The 22,762-nt window shown below is 39.1% G+C and overlaps 1 protein-coding gene across 1 annotated transcript in view; it reads right to left on the bottom strand.

Annotated features, from left to right (window-relative positions):
* Window positions 1-22,762, bottom strand: part of epha6 (eph receptor A6) — a 670,497-nt gene that overhangs the window by 26,344 nt on the left and 621,391 nt on the right. The window contains exons 12-13 of the mRNA XM_059968217.1: window positions 16,453-16,514; window positions 13,028-13,237 (exon numbers count right to left, since the gene is read on the bottom strand). Of these exons, the coding sequence (XP_059824200.1) occupies window positions 13,028-13,237; window positions 16,453-16,514 (272 nt within the window). The remainder of the gene's footprint in view (window positions 1-13,027; window positions 13,238-16,452; window positions 16,515-22,762) is intronic.

Below are 22,762 nucleotides of genomic sequence, written 5' to 3'. Positions count from 1 at the left end.
AGGATGTGACTAAACACATTGATGAAGGTAGAGCAGTAGATGTAGTGCATTTGGATTTCAACAAGGCATTTGATAAGGTACCCCATGCAAGGCTTATTGAGAAAGTAAGGAAGCATGGGATCCAAGGGAACTTCCTTGCTTTGTGGATCCAGAATTGGCTTGCTCACAGAAGGCAAAGAGTGGTTGCAGACTGATCATATTCTCTAGTGTTCTGGGACCCCTTCTCTTCATTATTTTTATAAATGACCTGGATGAGGAAGTGGAGTGATGGGTTAGTACATTTGCTGATGACACAAAGGTTGGAAGTGTTGTGAATAGTTGGGAGGAATGTCAGAGGTTACAGCGGGATGTTGACAGGATGCAAAACTGGGCTGAGAAGTGGCAGATGGAGTTCAATCCTGATGAGTGTGAAGTGGTTAATTTTGGTAGGTCAAATATAATGGCAGAATATAGTATTAATGGTAAGACTCTTGGCAGTGTGGAGGATCAGAGGGATCTTGGGGTCTGAATCCATACGACACTCAAAGTTGCTGTGCAGGTTTACTCTGTGGTTAAGAAGGCATACAGTGCATTGGCCTTCATCAATCATAGGATTGAGTTTAAGAGCTGAGAGGTAATGTTGCAGCTATATTGGACCCTGGTCAGACACCACTTGGAGTACCATGCTCAGTTCTGGTCACCTCACTACAAGAAGTATGTGGAAACTATAGAAAGGGTTCAGAGGAGATTTACAAGGATGTTGCCCGGACTGGGGAGCGTGCCTTATGAGAATAGGTTGAGTGAAATAAGATGATGAGAGGCATTGATCATGTGGATAGTCAGAGGCTTTTTCCCAGGGTTGAAATGGCTAACCTGAGAGAGCATAGTTTTAAAGTGCTTGGAAGTAGGTACAGAGGTGATGGTTTTTGCGCAGAGAGTGGTGAGTGCATGGAATGGGCTGCCAGTAACAGTGGTGGAGGTGGATACAATAGCGTCTTTTAAAAGACTTGGATAGACACATGGAGCTCAGAAAAATAGAGGGCTATAGGTAACCCTAGGTAATTTCTAAGGAAAGTACATGTTTGGCACAGCATTGTGGGCCGAAGGGTCTGTATTGTGCTGTAGGTTTTCTATGCTTCTATGTGTCTATGAATGGGACTTTCCCAATATAATGGTTAAGGGCACTGGCTAGACAATAATGTGCTCTTAGGCTTGGAGATGATGGAAGATCTAACACCACAAACTGCACAGAATGAATCTGTACCTTGAACTTAGCAGTAACAGTTTTGTCTCTGCTCTCGTTATAGGTATGTGTCAAGTTCTATTCTAATAAGTGACACTTCAGTGTAACAAGGGACATTAACTGTTAGAAGTGCCTTATTTTATATGTTCCTTTAAAGTGTGGTCCCCACCACTTACTCAAAATACGTTTTTCAGCATGTCCCTTCCAATTCTTAACCATCCTCACATTAATTTCCCTTCACATCATTGCCACTTGTGAATGCAGGAGTCTGACAATTGCTTTGGAACATGCTAGCTCTATTTCCAATTCTTATGTTACTTATTTCACTTTCAATGACTGGTTGTGCCAAAACTGGAATTCTAACAAAGGCTGACCAATAGTTTCAGAAAAGGAGACATAGCTTTAAACGCATAAATCCTTGAGTGAACATCGTAAAGAATGCTGTGTGAATGTCCATCCAATTTGTGCAGCAAGAGATTAACGCAAGCAGAGAAAAGGCTGAGAAAGGTCAAATACTGAAAAGAATTGTGGTGCATATCTGAAACCAGAGAAAATCCTGCGGATGATGGAAATCCGAGCAACACACACAAAACGCTTGAGGAACTCAGTAAGCCAGACAGCATCTAGGGAAGAAAGTAGAGTCAACTTTTTGGGCTGAGACCCTTCAATACACAAACAAGAGAAAATCTGCAGATGCTGTCAACACAAACAGGAGAAAACAAGCCAAAGGGTTTTGGCTGGAAACATCCACTGTACTTTTTTCCACTGATGCTGCCTGGCCTACTGAGTTCATCCAGCAATTCTGATTGTGTTCTGGCACATATCTGAGAGGGATTAAAAAACAAGTTCTCCAAATGTTATTAAAGAGGAGAATTAACAGTTAGAGAACGTAAGGTGCTGGTGTCCAGCAAGTCTTGGTACTCTCGTATCAGGATCATTGGAAGCTCACAACCAGAAAGAAATTCACTGACTTCGCGTATGTTTGTGGTCTTCTGCTGCTGTAGCCCATCCACTTCAAGCCTCACTGTGTTGTGCATTTAGAGATGCTCTTCTGCACACCACTGTGGTAACTTGTGGTTATTTGAGTTACTGTTGCCCTCCTTGTCAGCTTGAACCAGTCTGGCTATTTTTCTCTAACCTCTCTCATTAACAAGATGGGTTTTTTGCCCACTAAACTTGCACTCATTGGATTGTTTTTGTTTATAGCACCATTCTCTGTTAGATACACCATCTAGATACTGTTGTGCATCAAAATCCTAGGGGATCAACGGTTTCTTAGATACTTGAACCATCCCCTCTGGCACCAACGATCATTCCATGGTCAAAGTCACTTAGGTCGCATTCTTTCCCCATTCTGATGTTTCTTCCTTTCTCTCTTTTTCCAATATTTTTATTAAATTTAATATACACAAATACAGAATTCATAAGGATACTTATTATAAATCAAAATAAGATAGCACAAAATGCACTATATATAAATCACACTGATATGATCACAGTATCCCATATTCATGCATGATCAATCAAATAAAATAAATTGAATTATGAAATACAATAATATGGTTAATTATACTATGCTTTGCCTGAACAACAAGTGGACCAGGACCATATCTGCATGTTTTATGCATTGACTTGATGCCACACAATTGGCTAATTATGAATTTGCATTAACAAGTAGGCGTACTGATGTACCTAATAAAGTGACCATTTAGTGTATATTTTTTCTCTCAACCAGAAGCTTCCAAATATTTTTAAAGTGCAACAATTCCAAAGGCACATGTGTTAACAATGACTACCATATCCCCAATATCAAAATTATCCAGGACGTCTGTACGTGGCTAATGTTTTTGTGATATAGTATTATAAGAAACTGGATTTTCAGAAGGTCAATAGCAATATCCACATGAGAAGCTGAAGACAATACAGGCCTTAAATTTGAATTTTTCCAAAAGCATTCTTATTTGCCATTGGCCCCATTAATAGGAAAGGACCTCAATTTAGTCTATTTATTAAGAAAATTTAGATGGGAAAGGGGGAGTGAGGAACAGAATAGTAGCAATGCTGATTGGAAAAGCCTTCAACTGTATCATAAAGCTAAGATAAGCATCAATCCTCTGTCTGCAAATGACTGGAATACACACACAATATTGTAGAAATCCTCAGCATAGATCAAAGCTGTGTATTCTTTGCTCTCCATTGATAGGCTGCTTCTTGTATATGGATTCCCAGTCCCAATCCTCATCATTCATTGCTTCCTGCACTAATTTACATTTAGTCTTGCAATGCAAACAGCAGCTTATATATATTTAAAGACTAACTAAAAGCAAGACTTGTGTTTATATGCACCTTTCATTAACTTTGGATGTCTGGCAAACTCAAAGCTAGCGAAGCACTTTTAAAATGCAATCACTGTTGTAGCACAGAAAGAAACATTGAAAACACAGCAACATGATGGAACCAATGTTGCATTCAATGGAATTTCAGACATACATTAAAGTGCACAACTACAAAATAAACACATACACTCAGCAAAAAAAAGCAATGAATTTCCAAATTCACATTTTCTTCTGTTTTTTATCCCCCATCTTTCTTCTAAATAAAATCTATTAAAGAATTAAAAAATCAGATCACCTCTTCCTGTACATAATCCTTCATACTCCTGATCAAAATTTAATGTAATCAATGCACTTTAATAAAGTTTCTCAATCTGTTTTATTTAGGGATGATATTAATAACAGTATTAATATTAGTGGCCTCCAGCATGTATTCAATTAAATAATGTATTTCCAATGTAAGAAGCATATGTTGTGTCTGTCCACTGATCATCTCTCCATCCATGTGGCTACATCTCTCTTAATTCTATCCGTCACGATCTTTATTAGAACTCTCTTATGCTATACTTTGTCAAATGTTCTCAGAAATCCCTGCATCTGACACCCACACAATTTCATTCACTGAGCTGAATTTAGAATAGCTTTGTCCTGTTGATTTCTCCCCAATGGAAGATGAATTGAGAGTGCTTAAACTCAACTCATTCCTAACCTTTAACATTCCTGAGCAAGAGGTGATCTTTATCTTCTCTGCATGACTGATTTGAAACCAATTGTCGAAGTGAAAGGACAGTTTCACTGCATGAATTCTCAAAATCAAGATCCAAAGCAAGTAGGCTTAGAACTATTTTGTCATCATCTTAAAGCTTCTGGCTATTTTTGACATACTATAGTACACAGAGTTAATTATGGTTGGTATTGATTACTTTGTATAAGTTCAATAAAACTGTCTCTGTTTAGAATTACTCAGTGATTGGATTTGAACTGGCAAACAGCTTTTTTTAATGAGCATATCTATCGTATTCTTTATTTAAGCAGAGATTTGACAAAAATTGCTTTTAGCAAATCAGATAATGACGAGTATTTCTTCTAATGCTGGGAGAAGAGATAAAAAAAAGTTTAAAAAAATCTTTGCTGTGTCACTTCTCTTGGGCTTGGTTATATATAACAAAACCTAAAAAGAATTCTTAAATATCAAAACAGTCCCACAGCTCATTATAGCATTTTGTCATCCATTACATAAAACAGGCCCAAAGCAAAGCAAAGTGTGACACCAAAGGAGTTATAAATATCACACCAGAGCTCTCTCACGCAGGTTTTCGTTACTATAGCTCTAACTAGTTTTTACTCTGACGAATGATGCTTGGCTGAGTAAAAGGATTATTTTGTGCTTAAATGTGGTCATGCTGCATAAGCATATATACCCGGGTTATTCTGCAGCTAAAATACTATTGTGAATACCTCAGGGTATTTATACTTTATACATAAAAGAAATAGATTTGATTATTTAGTTATTATATTTACATAAATTTCATTCATGGACAACCATAACATGAATATAAATAGTGCAATGCTATTCTATCGTATGTTTAAAGGAAACTATAAAAGTTGCATGCTGTGCAATGAAACAGTATTGTTCCAAAATTCTCAATATTGTAATCTGCATCTGGAATGATTTTTGGAATCTAATCAGGGGCAGCCTGGACTAATTAAAACAATTCATCAATCTGAATGAACAGAGCGACAGAGTGGCAGAAATGAAATCCCTTTTGCCACCATGAGTACAAAATAATATTTTGCTATAATTAGGGGCAGACGCAGTACTGTGGCCTAGTTCAGTTAATTTCTCAAGAAGTAATTATTTTTGAAAAGATACAGATTCAGATTCATTTATTTATCGCATTGACCTTGAAATATACAGTGAAATGCAAACAGAATTTTGTAAATGTAAGTAGGCCTTTTCCACTGAGTTTGGGTGACTCTAGAACTTGAGGGTTAAGGTTTAAGGGTGAAAAGTGAAATGTTTAAGGGGAACATGAGGAGGAATTTCTTCACTTAGAGGGTGGTGAGAGTTGGAACGAGCTGTCAGCAGAAGCTTGTCACCAGAAGGGGTTTGCTTTTAACATTTAAGAGAAATTTGGATAGGTGCATGGATGGGAAGGGTGTGGAAGGCTACAATCCAGGTGCAGGTTGATGGGACTAGGCAGAATAACAGTCAGCATGAACTAGATGGGCCAAAGGCTTGTTTCTATGCTGTAGTTTTCAGGCTTCTACCTATTGACCTTAAGATTCATCAGTCATGGGACTTTGAAATCTGGGCCTTGAACTCTGGACTTGCATGGACCTCCAAACCCAGACCTCACCAGCCCGTGCACCTCCTACCCGCATTGTCTTCTGATCTCAGGTCTCACTGACCTACGGAACTCGCTGACGGGGCACAGGAAACACTAGCCTTCATGCACAGTTCTGCTGATGTTACTCATTAACCATGGGGATCTTCATATCAGTACTTGCTGACCCACAGCCACCAACTTGACCATTGCCAACACACTGAACTCCTTCACTTATAGATCAAACATCCATATCTTGGAACAGTAATGCAAGAAGCATTTTGAGAAAATTCTTGAAATAGTATCTAGTTTGTATATGTTTACTGCTTATCTCCATATTTCAAAGTGTGAACAAGTAAGCTCTAGCAGAAATCGAAAGCACAGGACAATGATCTTGGTTGCTTTGTGAAAAACCTTATCTGATCTTTGACTGGACCCCTAACACTCAATAGTTAATAAGTGGAAATGAAGTTACACATCAGTAAGCAGAATGCTAACTTGGCTCAGGCAGATAAACCCATCTGTCCTCTGATTAGCATGATGCTGTAGTTTTAAATATGCAACCATTTCTACCCAGTCATCTGATATTAATCTGATATATTTGATCCCTGGCACCTATCAGATGGATTGCAGATAAATGAAATGCAATGCCTTCATTAGGAGGATGATCACTATGGTGGCAATTCCCAGCCTGGATTGCAGTTGTCACTGTGCTGTCATGAACTGGTGCTGATGGACAGCCTGTGTATTTGGAAGTAGGATCTATGCCAGTCATGGGCCTGTATAGCAATTGGATCGATCAGGTTTTGCACAATTGGTGCAGTGGGCAAGTTAAGTAAATATGAAGGCTCATAACCACCAAATTAATAAATTACTGGGATGAATTGCACTGTCTGGAATTTATATCCACTCCCAAGTAAGTAAGTCCAAGATGTTCAAGGACCCAATTCTGGTATGCAATGAGCTAACAGCTCTCTATAACTCCACTCTGTTCCTGATAGAGCCTTTCTTACTGGGGGGCAGTCTCATCTTACAATTATCAGAGCTGGCCTAATGATAATGAGGATTTTTAAAAATTACTTATATTATTTTAATATTTTAAAGTTATTTACTTAATATTACTTGAGGTCAAATCTCATCCTAGATCCATATCAGGCAAGCTCTTTTGTCTTTTTGTATTGCATTCAAGCTAGGAACACACCATTCTCACCCCCTGAATATAACTTCCTCAACAACGTACTGTTGAACAAATTTATGAAAAAATTCAATTTCCTGCGGTTTAACGAATATACTAATCTACCCCTTCAAATAGTGAATGCCTGAAATCAGGTGGCTCAGTGGAAGAGCATCTGGTCTTCATTGTGATAAGTCAAAATTCAATACCAGCTGGCTATGAACAAAAATCTAATAATCCCGAGAACATTCTCAATTTTGGCTGTGATTCCAACAAGGCTTATTAGAGTTCACACATCAAAACGTAGAACTTTGAACTCAACCAGTGGTAGATATGAATGTATGATTTTCACAGCAAGACACGAGTAATAGATCTGCAATCCCATGAGTATTGCTGGGAAGGAGGCCTGCCCAATAACAGACAAATATGAGGTCCATGTCTTTGCCTTAGTTTCTAAATCAGACAGTTCTGTCACTAAGATCTGTCAAGCTTGTGAACTTTTATATTCTAGTATTCTATAGGGTAAACTTGCTGCTTCTTCCATCTGTTACAAAGCCTAGCAAGATGTTCAGCACTTGATAGGAGAAATTTGGTGCAGACTAAGGAACAATGAGTGACTAACACTTATAAATAACTTCAGCATTTAGCAATTTGTTTATCATAATGCATTTAGTACAATTTTATAGAAAATCTGAAGTAAACAGGCAACAAAAATCACGCAAACTGAAATGTGAAATAAAAGAATGCAATATTGTTGTTATACATACATTGATATTTAATTCTACACTCCATTTTTTCATAAAAATTTCTTCATAGAACTTGTAATTGTTTTAATTTACTATTTACTAGTACAAAAACTACTGATGGAACATTTGGTTCTACTGGACGTTACCTTGGGCACTAAAAAGTTCAAAAATAATATCCAAACTGCAAGGCTCTGACAGTTAGTCACACTATATACTAAACTGGCAAGGACAATACTGGAACAATGCAGAGTGGGCAGATTATAGTATTAATCACTTCGGCTTCAGCTAATTTCTTTCTTTCAACATATATGGCTGAACAATGGTTTAAGACCTCAAACTATAGGAGCAGAATTAAGCTATTCAGTCCATCAAGTCTGCTGTGCCATTTAATCATTTCTGATTTTTTTTTTGCAACCCTATATTCTCCAGCCGTCTTCCCACAAACCTTATCCCCTTACCATTTAAGGACTTGTATCTCTGCTTTAATTGCACCTTGGGACTTGGCCTCCATGGCAACAAATTTTAGAGAACCACTGTCACCTAGCTAAAGAAATTCCTCCTCGTCTCAGTTTTGAAGGGGCATTCCTTTATCCTGATGCTGTGCCTTTGGATTCTAGACTCTCCTACTAATTTGAACATTCTCTCTATGTCCATTATTTCTGCGTCTCTGTATGTTGGTAGGATTTTGTGAGATGTCCCTTCACCCTCCTGAATTCCATTGAGTACAGGCCCGGAGACATCCATAGGTTAAACCTTTCATTTCTGGAATCATTCTCGTGAACCTCCTCTGGACCCTCACCAGGCCTGGCATGCCTTTCTTTCGATAAAGGACTCAAAATTGCTCACAATATTCCAAATGTGGTCTGATCAAAGGCACAGAAGGAGAAAGGAAATCCCACCATCGATCATCAAGTGCTACTGCAAATTCACAGATTAATATATACTGGCTCTGCTGTAATTCAATAAGGGTTTGATTTTTTTAAGAGTACTTTAAAGTTACAGATCTCTAGAGGGAGTAATGTGCCAATTACTAATTGTTCTGATGTTCAAGCTTCTCTGCATGGTAATTGCTTCCATTTATGGAAACGTTCACGGGCATTTCCCCTACAGAGGCATGAAGGGGAAAGTGCAGCTTAAAATTAACCTATTCACCATCAGTGCATTTGTGCGGAGAGTCCCAGTAGTGTTGCCAGCAGCAGGGCTGTTGTTTCTCTGAAAATCTCCCCAACCCTAGCTCACTAACATTCCTGAAATGATACCAGATTAAAGATCAGCTTTATTTGTGACATGTACATCAAAACATCGAAACTACGAAGATATATTGGGGGCAGTCCGCAGGTGTACCAGACATCTGGTGCCAACATAGTATGCCAAAAACTTACTAACTCTAACCCATACGTCTTTGGAAAGTGGGAGGAACGTGGAGCACCCAGAAGAAACAGATCCGTCATGGGGAGAACATACAAACTTCTTACAGAGAGTGGTGGGAATTGAACCCTGATCACTGAGCGCTGGTGCTGTGATGTGTTGTACTAACCACTACACTACCACATCATCCCTGCCTTGTTACTGTTGCTTGGTTCCTAGTTAATTTCTAACAGGTCAACTTTGCCAGTAGTACTGGCAGCATTGAGAGCAGGACCAGTTACCGGAAAAGGAAGATGGATGAAGAAGGAGTGAGAGGAACAACATCTCACAGCAGGACATGAGTATAGTGAGAACATTTACATGAAGCACTGCCACAAGAAAGCAGCATCTATCAGGCCATGTGCTCATCATGATGCAGTAGCTATAGAAGCCTCAGATCCAACACCACCAGGTTCAGGAAGAGTTAGTACCCTACGACCATCAGGCTTCTGACCTCTTTAATGACCAATACTCTGAACTGATTTTACAACCTATAGACTGACTTTTGAGAACTCTTTGCAATTCATATTCTCATTATTTTTCTAATTACACAGTTTGTCTTCTTTTGCACATTGGTTGTTTGTTGGTCTTTGTATATGTGCAGTTATTTATAAATTCTATTGCATTTATTTGTTCTTGTAAATGCCTACAAGGAAATGGCATGGTAACGTATATGTGAGAATAAATTTACTTTGAACTTTGAAGAGATCCATGAGGGATGCTCAGAAAGTGAGATTTCCCTCCCTGTACAAAGATGAAAGGCCATGTTCATTGAAATCAGCCGCTTGCTGCAGCACAACATAAGATGAGTAGGGTCTACGTAGCACAGTGTCTGTTAGTCATAGAACTAAGGTTCTTGATGAGACATGGAGCCACTCAACAGCGTTGCTAAAACTGCATGCTGCAATCTACTAACGAAGCAGCCAGCCATCTTGCAGCTGTGGCATGGATTCCTCCAACACATCTCCAATGCATGTTTTCAGAGACTATTTTAGACATATAAAGGAAGGCTAAGAACCACTTCTGGGAACATAGAACATAGAAATCTGCAGCATGTTACAGGCTCTTGGGCCCACAATGTTGTGCCGACCTACTCTCGAAACTGCCTAGAATTGCCCTACTGCCTAGCTCTCTATTTTTCTAAGCTCCATGTACCTATCTACGAGTCTCCTTAAAGACGCTATTGAATCCACCTCTACCTCCATCACTGGCAGTGCATTCCATGCACCCATCACTCTCTGTGCGATACACTTACTTTTGACTTCCCTCTTGTACCTACTTTCAAGCACCTTAAAACTATGCCCCCTCATGTTAGCCATTTCAGCCCTGGGAAAAAGCCTCTGGCTATTCATACGATCAATGGCTCTCATCATCTTGTACACCTCTATCAGGTCACCTTTCATCCTCTGTCGCTCCATGGAGAAAAGGCCAAGTTCACTCAACCTATTCTCATAAGGTACGCCCTCCAATTCTGGCAACATCCTTGTAAATCTCCTCTCAAGGAAACGGGTTTCTCAAAGAAATAAATATCTGAGAAACATTTTTGAGAAAAATAGATAGCTGTTGACTCAGATTTATTAAACTAAGGCCAAATAAATATGTAATTTTAATTGATTTATCATAAAATTTAATGTTGCAAAAGAGTAGTTCTGTTGCGATGACTTCTGTGCAGAAATGAGATTTGCTTACAATCACTCTTACTGTAGAATTTATGAATGTTTCTTCTCAAATTGCAACATTATTGCTCAGATGACCATTGGAATAAAAAATTAATGATGTTTTGCCTAATCAGCACGAGGAAAATAAAAATCCTGCTATAGTAAAATTTTCACTATTTTTGATTATGATAAATGGAGTATAGATGTTGTGGTGAAGTAAATCCCTCAAGTGTATGGACCTTCTGTTCTTCCTGATTCACCTACAGTGACTGTCATATTATTGAACATGTTACATTTGCCCCTGTAGAATTTCTAACTTAGTAAATGTTGACATGAAGCACATGAGTGTGAATGTACAGCTGTAGTCTACCGCGTTCAATTTTAAGACAATGTGCCAAGGATGGAAAAAAGTCCTAATGCGTTAACTGTGTTTTTATTAATATTAAAGATGAGCTGAGCATCTTACATGAGGAATGTAGTCTAAAAAAGTGTACATTTCCTTGCATGATAAAGTCCCAGACAATAATCATATATCTTCTTTGTGTCTGAGTTCTGAGAACTGCAACCCTTTTCACTGCAGTAATTCATTCACCAGATTAAAAACAAGTTCAGGAAAAAACCAGAGCATAGGGCTGCCAAATCTCACTTTGATTTAGCTGAATTTTCTCCTTTAAGATTTCTCAAAGGAGTTTAACTGTGCTTAAGATGTAACTGCCTGAACTGATACAATCCTAGAGCCCAGTATGTGTTTAGAGATTATGGTATCACAGTATACATCAAAATTGACCTTTTACAGTGGACTTGAACAGTAAGTCGGAAGATCTGTGCTAGATGATAGATGCAATGAGCTGGTCAAATCATAAGAACAGCTACTAGATGTTTCATTTACCCCTGAACTGAAGTTATTTTACATATATCCTATCAAGTATAACAAGTATACTTCCTTTACACAGACGAACTAAGGGAGCTGCCAGATCTCAAGAAGTTGGTTCACCATGTGCTTTGCAGTATGCAGGGATGTCAAAAGATGCTGGCTTTGCTGTCAATGTCATATTCCAGGAATAATTTTCTTTTAAAAGTTATAATTACAAAGTTAAGCATACATGCCTGCACATGTGAATTGCTTTTCACGCTTAAGAAGAAATCAATTGCCCCAGTGTTAAGTGTAAATGTAAACTTTATTTCTTCAGGTTATATAACATAGTCCAGTATCTCTAGTCAATTATGAGGGCTTGGGGATGCAGAGTGCATCAGAAACAATAATCTGAGGCAATGACTCTGTACACAGAACACCACTGGTCCACTACTATCTGTATCCATTGCAAGTTGTGTTGTATCATATCCCAATAGTTATTTCCTTCACACAAGATATAAAGGTTCAGAACCCAACCTCATTTTACTGACATTCCCATAAAATCTCTAATCCCTGTCCAAGGCATGCATATTTACTCCCTCAAAGTTACACCCATCATCAAAATGTGGCTAAGTTGCAGCAGTCAATCCTTCATGTGGATATTTAGCAACCATTTTGTATACCTTTTAAACTTTATTTGATTCCATTCACTGAATTTTCATCCTGTAAAATGCCAGCATTTGTCCTGAGCTAGCAGCGCCTGCAGTTACATTATCTGATAGAAGGTGGCACACTGATGCAATTGTAAATGGTCCTGTAGTGTGCACTGTTGCTGCTGATCAGTCTCTGTCTGGTGTTCCAGTCTATGGGTAAATATCAGAGCAGCACTATTCATCACAATTACTGTGAGTGGCAGAGCATGAAGCAGATGTACAGATATTGCATCGCGCACACACAACAGTACAACCATATGTATCCGGAATAGGTGGCATATCTATTGAATTGGATGTACTCCAAAAATGAACTGAGTTTAAGACTGATGTACTTCTGATTGCTGCTGATGAATACATGTGTAACATCTTATTTGAAAGATCTGTCTGGAGATTTCTACTTAATATAGAAAAAATATGAGCTATCAGCATGTGGATAGATGAAAGATCTGTATGGGTGTAGAATTCAGTGACATTAAGTCATATTCCATGAAGTCTCTTGGTCGAAGGCACATTATAATAAATGAGCACTTAGACTGTTCTCACTCAGACCCCAATGAAATGATTACCATTGCTTACTGATGATGTTTGACTTACAGTTGTTGTGTATGCAGCTTCAGGGTCATCCTCCAGCACTCTCGAAAGACCAAAGTCTGACACTTTGCAGACAAGGTTCCCATTGACAAGTATATTGCGAGCTGCCAAGTCTCGGTGTACATATCCCATGTCAGACAGGTATTTCATGCCAGATGCTATTCCGCGAAGCATGCCCACCAGTTGGATGACTGTGAAATGTCCGTCATGTTTCTAAGAGAACAAGAGTTTGGAAAGCTGCATTAAATACAGAAGGAATTTATGCTGCTAGATTACAGCTCTCACCATGAGTGTATGTGAAATAATTTTGCTCCAGTTCTTCATATATTGTACAATATACATTTTTTAAAGTATAATGGTTCTATATAAAATGTAATGCTTAAGTTTCCTAATAACATCGATACATTTTGTTTCCACCATTAAATCAGCCTAAACCATTCTTGCTGTTAACCCTGTAAATGCTCTGCCATGGAATTTTTACATCTATTTACCAAAGTATCTTGATACTTATTGACCCATATCCTAATGTTACATTTTTCACAGCATCCTTAAGCTATTTTATAAACTTCCTCTTCAATTAGTTTGTTTAACTCAATGCAGTTTAAAAGATTTGGAATTGATAAAACTCTTTCATAATACTCTAAATGTTTAATACTCTTTAAATATTTATGCAACAATACAATTAAACATATCTAAATATTAAATTATTCAGAACGGTTATATTTTAGTCAGATAAAGTTGAATAAAAGGACAGAGGGAAGACTAGCCTTGATCTAATATAATGGTGGAACAAACTTTGGAAAAAATATAGCTAATTGCGGTTCCTTATAAGCACAGACTAGTTTCATTGCAGAGGTGGTGGTGGTGGAAGTGCCCCCTCAAATGCTTTTCACAGTGTAAGTGAGTATCCTTTGCGAGCATCTTTTGTTAGTGACAGGTTGCCAGGCTGAAGTCAGTCTGGCTGACAGTTTGTTTCCCAGGTAGCTCCACAGCAAGCTGAAGTGGGAATGAAGGGGGAGACACTGGGTATATTTTTATGTGTGGTCAAAGGGGGTATATGCGAGAGTTTCTGATTGGGTGGGCTATAGATTAAGTGGGGATAGGTCTGGAAGAAGTACAATTGTCCACTTTGTCCAAAAGTAGTGTTGTAGAACTTCTCCCCTAAATTGTTCTTGCCTCTCACAAGCTGCCACATTTGCCATCATAGGGGCAAACTGCCGATGTAGATACATCTGGAGTCAACCGTTGTATCAAAATATGAAATAGGCCATACATTCTGAAAGCTTACCAATCTGTCTCTGGTAGATTAATTTGATAAATATAAATTGCCCCATGCAGACAGGTGGTAGGAGAACTGGGATGAGTTAGGCGGTAGTTGAAGGGCTTGTGAAAGAGGCTTCATGGAAACAAGTGGGAAAATGGGGATGATAAGGATGGTTAGAGCTGTCAGAAACTTTATGGGCCAAATGGCCTTTTCTACTGTCCGAAGAAAAGTTCTTGGGACACCATGGTAGTGCAATACTATTATAGCTCAGGGCATCAAAGCTCAGAGTTCAATTCCAGCGTCCTCTGTAAGCAAGTCTGTATGTCCCTTCCTATGTGCGCATGGTTTAGTAGGGTAATTTGTCATTGTAAATTGTCCAATGATTAGGCTAGGGTTAAATTGGTGGGTTGCTAGGCAACGCAGCACAAAGGACTGGAGGGGCCTGTCTCGCATTGTATCTCTAAATAAAAAAAATAAATAGACAAAGAATATGAAAAAGAAACCCCAATTAAAAGTTTTAGGGTCAGGGTTCAGATTTGTAAATCTAATATCTGTCATGATCCCAACTCAGAAGTTTGTAGTTTTTGAATCCATTGCATTTTTTTCTCACATTTCATCTAGCTGAAACAATTTCCAGCCCTCTCTCTGCCTCATGTTTACTCTCTTCCTCCTTTATATTTCTCCCCTCTGAAATCTACTTTCCAGATCCTCTCTACATGTTATTTGTATAATTTCTTCTTTCACTTTGCCCAGTTTGGAAGGCTGCAAGGGCACATTATTACTGTGATGGGAGTTTTCATCTAGGCTCAGATCCTTGCAAAGCCACAGCCAGTGCACTCTCTGTCAGACTCTACAACGTGTTACCTTTACTGTTCAAAGAGGGAGCCTTGTCATTGGCAGTACCTAGAGAAAACCCCAGCATGCCATGCTCAATATCTGTGAGAATGATATGAATGATCAGGAAGCCGGGAACAATGTGCACCAGAACCTGGGAGATGAGTCTAGCTGAATGAGGCATTCGGTGGCTGTTGAGCACCAATGAATCTGCAACAGGGCAACAGTTTGGATGAAATGTTTGTGATTTTGTTCTTAAATTTTACTGAAAGTAGAATCAGAACAACCATAATCAGAAACATTCCCCAGATCACCAAGAAAATGAATTGTCTTGTGAGGAACATAGGCTAGTCTTCCAAGACATTGATAGTTAAGTTCCCAGCTGGTAGTAAAGACTTGTGTGATCATTCATAACACAGGAGGCACCAGACAGACCTTCATTTCACCTGTGGCTGTATTCAGAATCAGATTTAATATCTGATGTGTCATGAAATTTGTTGTTTTGAGGCAGCAGTACGTTGTAATACATAGTAATGAAAATTATAAATTACAATAAGTTTATATTAAAAAAGTTAAATAAGTAATGCAAAAAGCTAGGGAAAATTGCTGAGGAAGTATTCATGGATTCATTGTCCATTCAGAAATCTGATGATAGAGGGGAAGAAGCTTTTCCTGAAATATTAAGTGTGTATCTTCAGGCTCCTGTACTACTTCCTTGATGATAGCAATGAGAAGAGGGCATGTCCCTGGGTGTGAGGGGGTCCTTAATGAGGGACGTCTCCTTTTTGAAACATCACCTTTTGAAGATGTTCTAGATGGAGGGGTGGATAGTACCTATGATGTGTACAATACTCTGCAGCTTTTTCCAATCCTCCAAACCAGATGGTGATGCAACCTGTTAGGATGCTCTCCTTGGTACATCTGTAGGAATTTGTGAGTGTCTTTGGTGACATAACAATTCTCCTCATACCCATAATGGAATATAGCTGTTGTTGTGCCTTCTTTGTAATAGCATCACTATGTTGGGCCTATACACTCATATGCATGTGAATGTATTAAATCAATGTTAATTCAAATACCACTTGGCTATAGTTCATTAACTGTAACATTACTAGCCATGAAGACTCACAACAACCTTATCTGAAAATCAGAACTTCTTTTGACATGACATCAATAATAAAAATAGATGGAAGAATATCTTGGGGAATGCACATTATTCTGCACTTGACGCCACATATAACTCCAAATTAAAATCTGTTCGCAACAAATAATTTCAGATCTATTCTATACATTAATATTATATTGTACTTGAATCTGTTGGCTACCTCACCCTCAGAAATGAATCCAGGGATCCATTTTCCATGTATTCAACAACTATCATTACGGGCCGGCCTGTGAGTAAAGCAAAAGGAACAATCAATACATTAAACGAAGTGCATACACTTTGGCTTCGGTGCAGGACTGAGAGTTTATTGCAATTGTAAATTCACTTGCACTACTATCTATTCTGATTATGAGGAAGTGATAAACAGTCATACATTTGAGCATTAATAACAGATGTAATGACAGCAAGGGAATATATTAAATCCACTGCAGGCTCAAACTAAACCTTCCACAAATTTAAAAAGCACTACCGTTCACTTTGTAATCTCTGAGCAAACATTTTAACATTAATTTGTCTGCTTTAGACTGCTTTTCTGAATTCTTCCTCTGACTTTCTGAAGACTGCTAAGGTTCAACCCAGAGAGTGCGTTGCCTTCTACATGTGCTCTGACTTGATTGAGCACTTATGAGGAAAACGCATAGCTGGAAGTTTCTATCCCATGGAAAATATACTGGAAAATCTGGTGCTGGTCAATCACTCTCATTTAGCAATATTTTTACTGCGACTCTGGGTTCTCATGGACTTTATAGGACTCATAGGCCACATTGTAACATTGGTTTCATCTTCTATGAATGCACAACTGGTTCTTATTTCAACCATGCATGCACAAGTTTTAGGGATAATGAGACAAAGTGCATGCAGCAAGTAATTTGCATTCAATGGATGCAACAAATGTAACTACCCTTAATGTTATTTACCAAAATCTAAAGGGTTAGAGTGATAGAGAAAAATACTACTCTGCTCTTGTGCTAAATGCTCCCCTGGCAACTTATATTCAATCTACAACTAAGAATGTTAGAATATTTAATACTGAACAGACAGCTGTGAAAATGCTGCAACTGAATTCTGTTTTCATGTTTTTGTTTAAAACACAAATATAAGTTGATATTTTAAAATTCACGCCAGCTCTTAAGTGTGTTCATAACGATGCCTGGCCGCATATTGAAGCTAAACATGTGTCCAGTGTTAGCAACCAATTAACTGACCTATTGGAAACTGGTGAAAATTTGTTAGGGTGCTTTCAATGTGGCAAAAACTTATCTCTGCGGGTCCCAATGACAGCTAAGTCCCTGGATAACAGAGAGGTTTCTTTCCCTTTCTCTGCCTTGTGTCTAGCCAAACCTAAGCACATAGTAGAGGCAATCTGCCCAGATTTATCATAAAATGACAGGTTTTTTTTACAGCAGCAACAAAGCAAGCTATGAAAGAACAGCAAAAACACAGGCAAACACCCAATTGGCATTGAATCCTATATTAATGATTTTGAAAAGCATTTCAATAATCTGTTAATATGTTTAATTCATTCTTTTAACAAAAGGACATGTAGTGTTAATTAGCCCCGCTATGATATGAATTAATGAGTAGGGGCTGTTTGGTTTAATAGTTTGATTTGTCATAATTCTGGATGAAATCACTTCATTTGGTGCCAGAATTATAAAGGAAGATACTCAAGATTAATGCATATGTATGACTGATGCACTCAATATGTCAATGTCACATCTTAGAAAATCTTAATGCTCATGCTGGCTTCCAGCTCAGATTGGCACATTCCTAAAAGACACTTTATTATCTGGAAGAGAACATGCTATTCCCTTGTTTTGCCGATGATTTGAATATAAAAAGAAACAAACTTTTGAACCACAATTTTCAGTACATTGGCACAGTCAAATTCAGACCCAGAGTCTGTACCAGTCAATCTTAATTTCACTTAATTGTATTCTAAAAACAGCAATAACTTGCTACAAATTAGAAAGCAAAAAACATATCAACCAGAGCATGGGAAACAGGAAATTGGCCTTAAGGCCTCTTGAGCTTACTCCACTCTTCATTACTGTGACTAATCCTCAACCCCAGATATACTTTTGCTAATCCTCATATCCGTTAATCAGTGGAGTTCTAACATCTATTGATCTCAGTTTGGAACACACTCAAAAACCGAGCATCCACAACCCTCTGGAGTAGAGACCCTCCTCATTTCGGTGCTAAATGCCCAATCCCTCATCATGACACGGTGCCCCTAATTCGAGAATTTACTGCCACGGGATTTAGAATCTTGGCATCAACCTTACACATCCCCTGCAGAATATCATACACTTCAATGAAACCATTGCTCATTTTCCTAAGCACTGAATGACTGTGCTCTCATTGGACCTTATCCCAGGAATTAGTTTACTGAATCTTGAGAGAACCAGGCTGAAGTAATATTTTCAATTAATGAGAACATTGGGATACTAAACTACCTTTAAGGTTGTTTCACTTTTTAAAATCTGCTCAATATTTTAGTGGCAAAATGCTGGCACAATTTTGTCACTGAATTATGATGTCTGTTGTTTAAGATCTCCGGGGCACAGCCATTTTATTTCACACATCGATTGTGTCAAACAGCAGGGAGGAGGGTGGTCTAACAGAGAAGTGGGGAACAAACTGTCTCAGAGGGTCATTAGAAGTGTCAGGGAAGAGCAAGCAATGGCCAAAATTAAGGTGAGAAAATGAGGGGGCACAAAGGTGAAATGTGGAGGTGAAACAGCACTAGAGGAGAATAAATTTTTGCCTTGAAATGTAATCACAGAGTACAATGTACTTATAAGCGGCGTGATGAAATTGTTAGTAAAACCCTGTTGCCTGATGTGCACAGTCAGGATTCTTAACTTGATGCAAAAGCACACAAAGACTGACAAGCAAACTCAGTAACGTCGAGTAATGTAAAATGCTTGGAATATTCACTACAACACATAGAAGTTGCAGGAACAGTGTAGACCTTAAAAAATGAAGGTGATCTTCAGAAATGACTGAGGCCAGTTTCATCATTAAAGGGCTTGACCTTTCATGGGCTATTGGTGGTGAAATGAAGACCTTCACCATCCTCTGTCGGGAGACCTTTCAGGTTTTCAGGTTGGTGTTCACTTTCTTCTCTACTCCACAGCCCCACTGATCTTGTTCTCACGGTTATCTGCTCAATCATGTCACCCCTGGATTCTCTTGCCACTACAATTTGTTCTTGCTGGTCAATAATCGTCCCTGGCCCATTTGAATATCCAACAAACTTCAAATGTCTTTTTACTATCTCTGCTACAGTTGGAGGTCCCAGTATATGGCTGCACCTTGAACATTTAGTCTACTGCACACCACTTTTGTAGAGTCTTGTACACAATGTGGTACTGAAACCTAGGACCCTCCCTCCCTCCACAGCTCTGCTACAAGTCTTCTTCTTATTGTTGATAAATTGAGAACAACAGATGAAAGGTAAAACCTAATATAAGAAAATACAGCAGACACATACATATATGGATTCGGTGCCCTAAGGGGCCAGTTTCTATGCTCCACAATGCAATAACAAACTCAGGTGTAAGAACAACAGAACTGATGCTGGCCGGGCAATAGGCCACAGGCCCCAAAGTTGTCAATGCATTTCATGACTGTGAAGAATATGGAATCAGAGTGTTGATCCTGGTGACCTTCCTCCATTGGAAGATACTTACAGTGAGAGAAAAGAAATGTTTTTGTTATAGGCAACCATTGATTCCAGAGTCGAACAGATCTGATGCCTTTCCTCCTCAGTAGAAACAAGTTCCTTTTAAGAGGTGTTTCAGCAGCTGTCAGAATCCTAATTAATAGTTGCAAGCAACACAAACATCCAAAATGAGAGACTCACTTATGAACAGACTGTTCATAAAACTGCGGGGCCTGATAATATATCTGATTGGACACTGAGGGACTGTGCAGCCCAGTAAACAAAGGTTCTGACAGCTATCTTCAGCACCTCTGCGGAACAGTCCATTGTCCCTGTAGGCCTCAAGGCAGCCACCATTATCACAGTGCCCAAGGGGGTGATGGCAATCTGCCATAATGACTACTGTCCATTGGCACTGACATCAACAATAATGAAATGCTTTAAGCAGCTAGTTATGGATTGCATTAAATCCCATCTTCCTGCTACACTGGACCCTTTGCCGTTCGCTTATCACTCAAATCGGTCCACTGACGATGCCATATCCTCTGCCCTCCACTCCAACCTGACCCACCTGGAAAATGGATGCTGTTTATTGACTTCAGCTTGGCATTTAATACAATCATCCCTCAGAAGCTGGTGGCTAAACTGCCCTCATTGGGTCTCAACACATCTCTCTGTAACTGGATCTTAGACTTCTTGGCAGAAAGACCCCAGTCAGTCCGTGATGGCAACAACATCTCTATCTCCACCATGCTGAGCACTGGCACCCCTTAGGAATGTGTACTTAGCATGTTGCTGTTCACACTGCTGATGCATGACTCGACTGCTAAGTTCAGCTCAAACTGAATCATCAAGTTCACTGATGGCCTCGTCAAAAAAGGCAACAAGATGGCATATAGAGGGGAGGGAGAGCAGCTTGTAGAATGGCGCGAGCACAAGAAATTGAGTTTCAGAATGGACAAGACTAAATAGATAATTGTCTAGGCTGGGAGGAAGATGCAGGCTGACTAATCCTCGTTGCACATAGGCAGATCCTCCATGGAGAGAGTTAGGAGCACCAAGTCTCTGGAAGTGCACATAAAGGAGGATCTCACCTGGTCCTTCAACACCACCTTGTTAGTCAAGAATGCGCAGTGGCATCTCCACTTCATGAAGACACGGAGTCGAACAGGGCTTCTCCCTTAGCTCCCCTCCCCATCCCCCCTCTACCAATTCTGGCCACTGAGAGTATCCGGGCCAGGTGCATCACCAAATACTACAGGAATTGCAAGGCATCTAACCTCAAGACCCTACAAACGATTGCAAGAACTGCTGAGAGGATTATCGGTGCCTCTCTTCCACCCATCTGAGATGTTTATCAGGAGCGCTGCCTACACAGGGCCTTCAGCATTGTCAATGATCCCTGCCACCCATTCCATAATCCATTTGACCACCTACCATGGACAGAAGGTGGCATAGCATTAGGACAAGGTCTATGAGGATGAGCTTCTTCCTCCAGGCCATGAGATTGCCGAACTCCCTGTCACCACCCACGTCTCATGACGCATGAAGTGCCAGTAGTGTTATACTGTTTACTTTTTGACTTGTATTTTAAATGCTCCTTAAGCTAAATGTCAGTCTTCTGGAACATTATTTATCATTTGTTGATTTATTAGTGGCAATTTACCTTATACATTGTGAGTTATGTGTACTGTGTTGTGTGTGAATTATATGTACTATGTCATCTGCGAGTTATATGCACTGTGTTATGCACCTTGGTCCAGAGGAATGTTGTTCGTTTGTCGGTGTACACGTGTATGGTTCAATGGCAATAAACTTGAACTTGACTATCTCGGCAGATGGTGTGGAGATGGCATCACAGATAAATTGGTCATTGGCATCACTGTTTGACACAATAAAAACGGCACAATGCAAACCAATTTCCACTGGGTTTTCATGGGACAAGTTTAACTCATTCAACTCCAATGTGAATCAAAAAGCAGTTTCACATTGTTGAAAGTTACTGTGCTCTTAATGCAGACATACATGCAAAGAAAACCATATAAAATATGACATTTTTAAAGGGTAAATGATTAGTTATAAACTCTGCAAAGAAGATAATTCATCTTATGGAAACATTTTCTGATTAATGAAGATATAACATACACATTAAGAAATTAAAATTTACCATTTTTTGAATAATCTCAAACCAGATATATTGAGAACTCAAGTTGTGATCATTATTTCAAACATGAAAAACATTTTTATCTGAGAGTTATTTTAATCTTGATCCATTGGTTTGAATAAAAATTAAAATGTCGAACTTGTTTCTCACCTACCCAATTCCAAATTAATGGTCTAACAAGCCAATCTTCCCAAAATCATCTTACTGCAGCTAACTACCAGTTTATCTCCCTTCTCCCCCCACAAAGCAATTTCCCAAGTTCTTTTCTACTGCCAGTATTTGGGTTAAAATGATTAATCAGAACATGGAACATAGAACAGCACAGTCCAGTACAGGCTCTAAGGCCCATGATGCTGTGCCGACCTTTTAACCCACTCTAAGATCATTCTAACCCTTGCCTCATACACAGCCCTCCATTTTTCTATCATCCATGTGCCTATCTAAGAGACTCTTAAGTGTTCCTAATGTGTTTGTCTCTACCAAACCCCTGGCAGCCACCACTCTTTATGTAAAAAAAACTTACCTCTGACATCTTCCCCCCCCCCCACATACTTTCCTCCAATCATTTTAAAATGATACCACCTGATATTAGACATTTCTGCTCTGGGAAAAGTACCTGATCTATATCTTATCATCATGTA

This window comes from Hypanus sabinus, chromosome 4 (genome assembly GCF_030144855.1).
Source record: "Hypanus sabinus isolate sHypSab1 chromosome 4, sHypSab1.hap1, whole genome shotgun sequence".
Taxonomy (NCBI): Eukaryota; Metazoa; Chordata; class Chondrichthyes; order Myliobatiformes; family Dasyatidae; genus Hypanus; species Hypanus sabinus.
The sequence above is the reverse complement of the archived record's forward strand: the minus strand, read 5'-3'. Positions and strand labels throughout refer to the sequence as shown.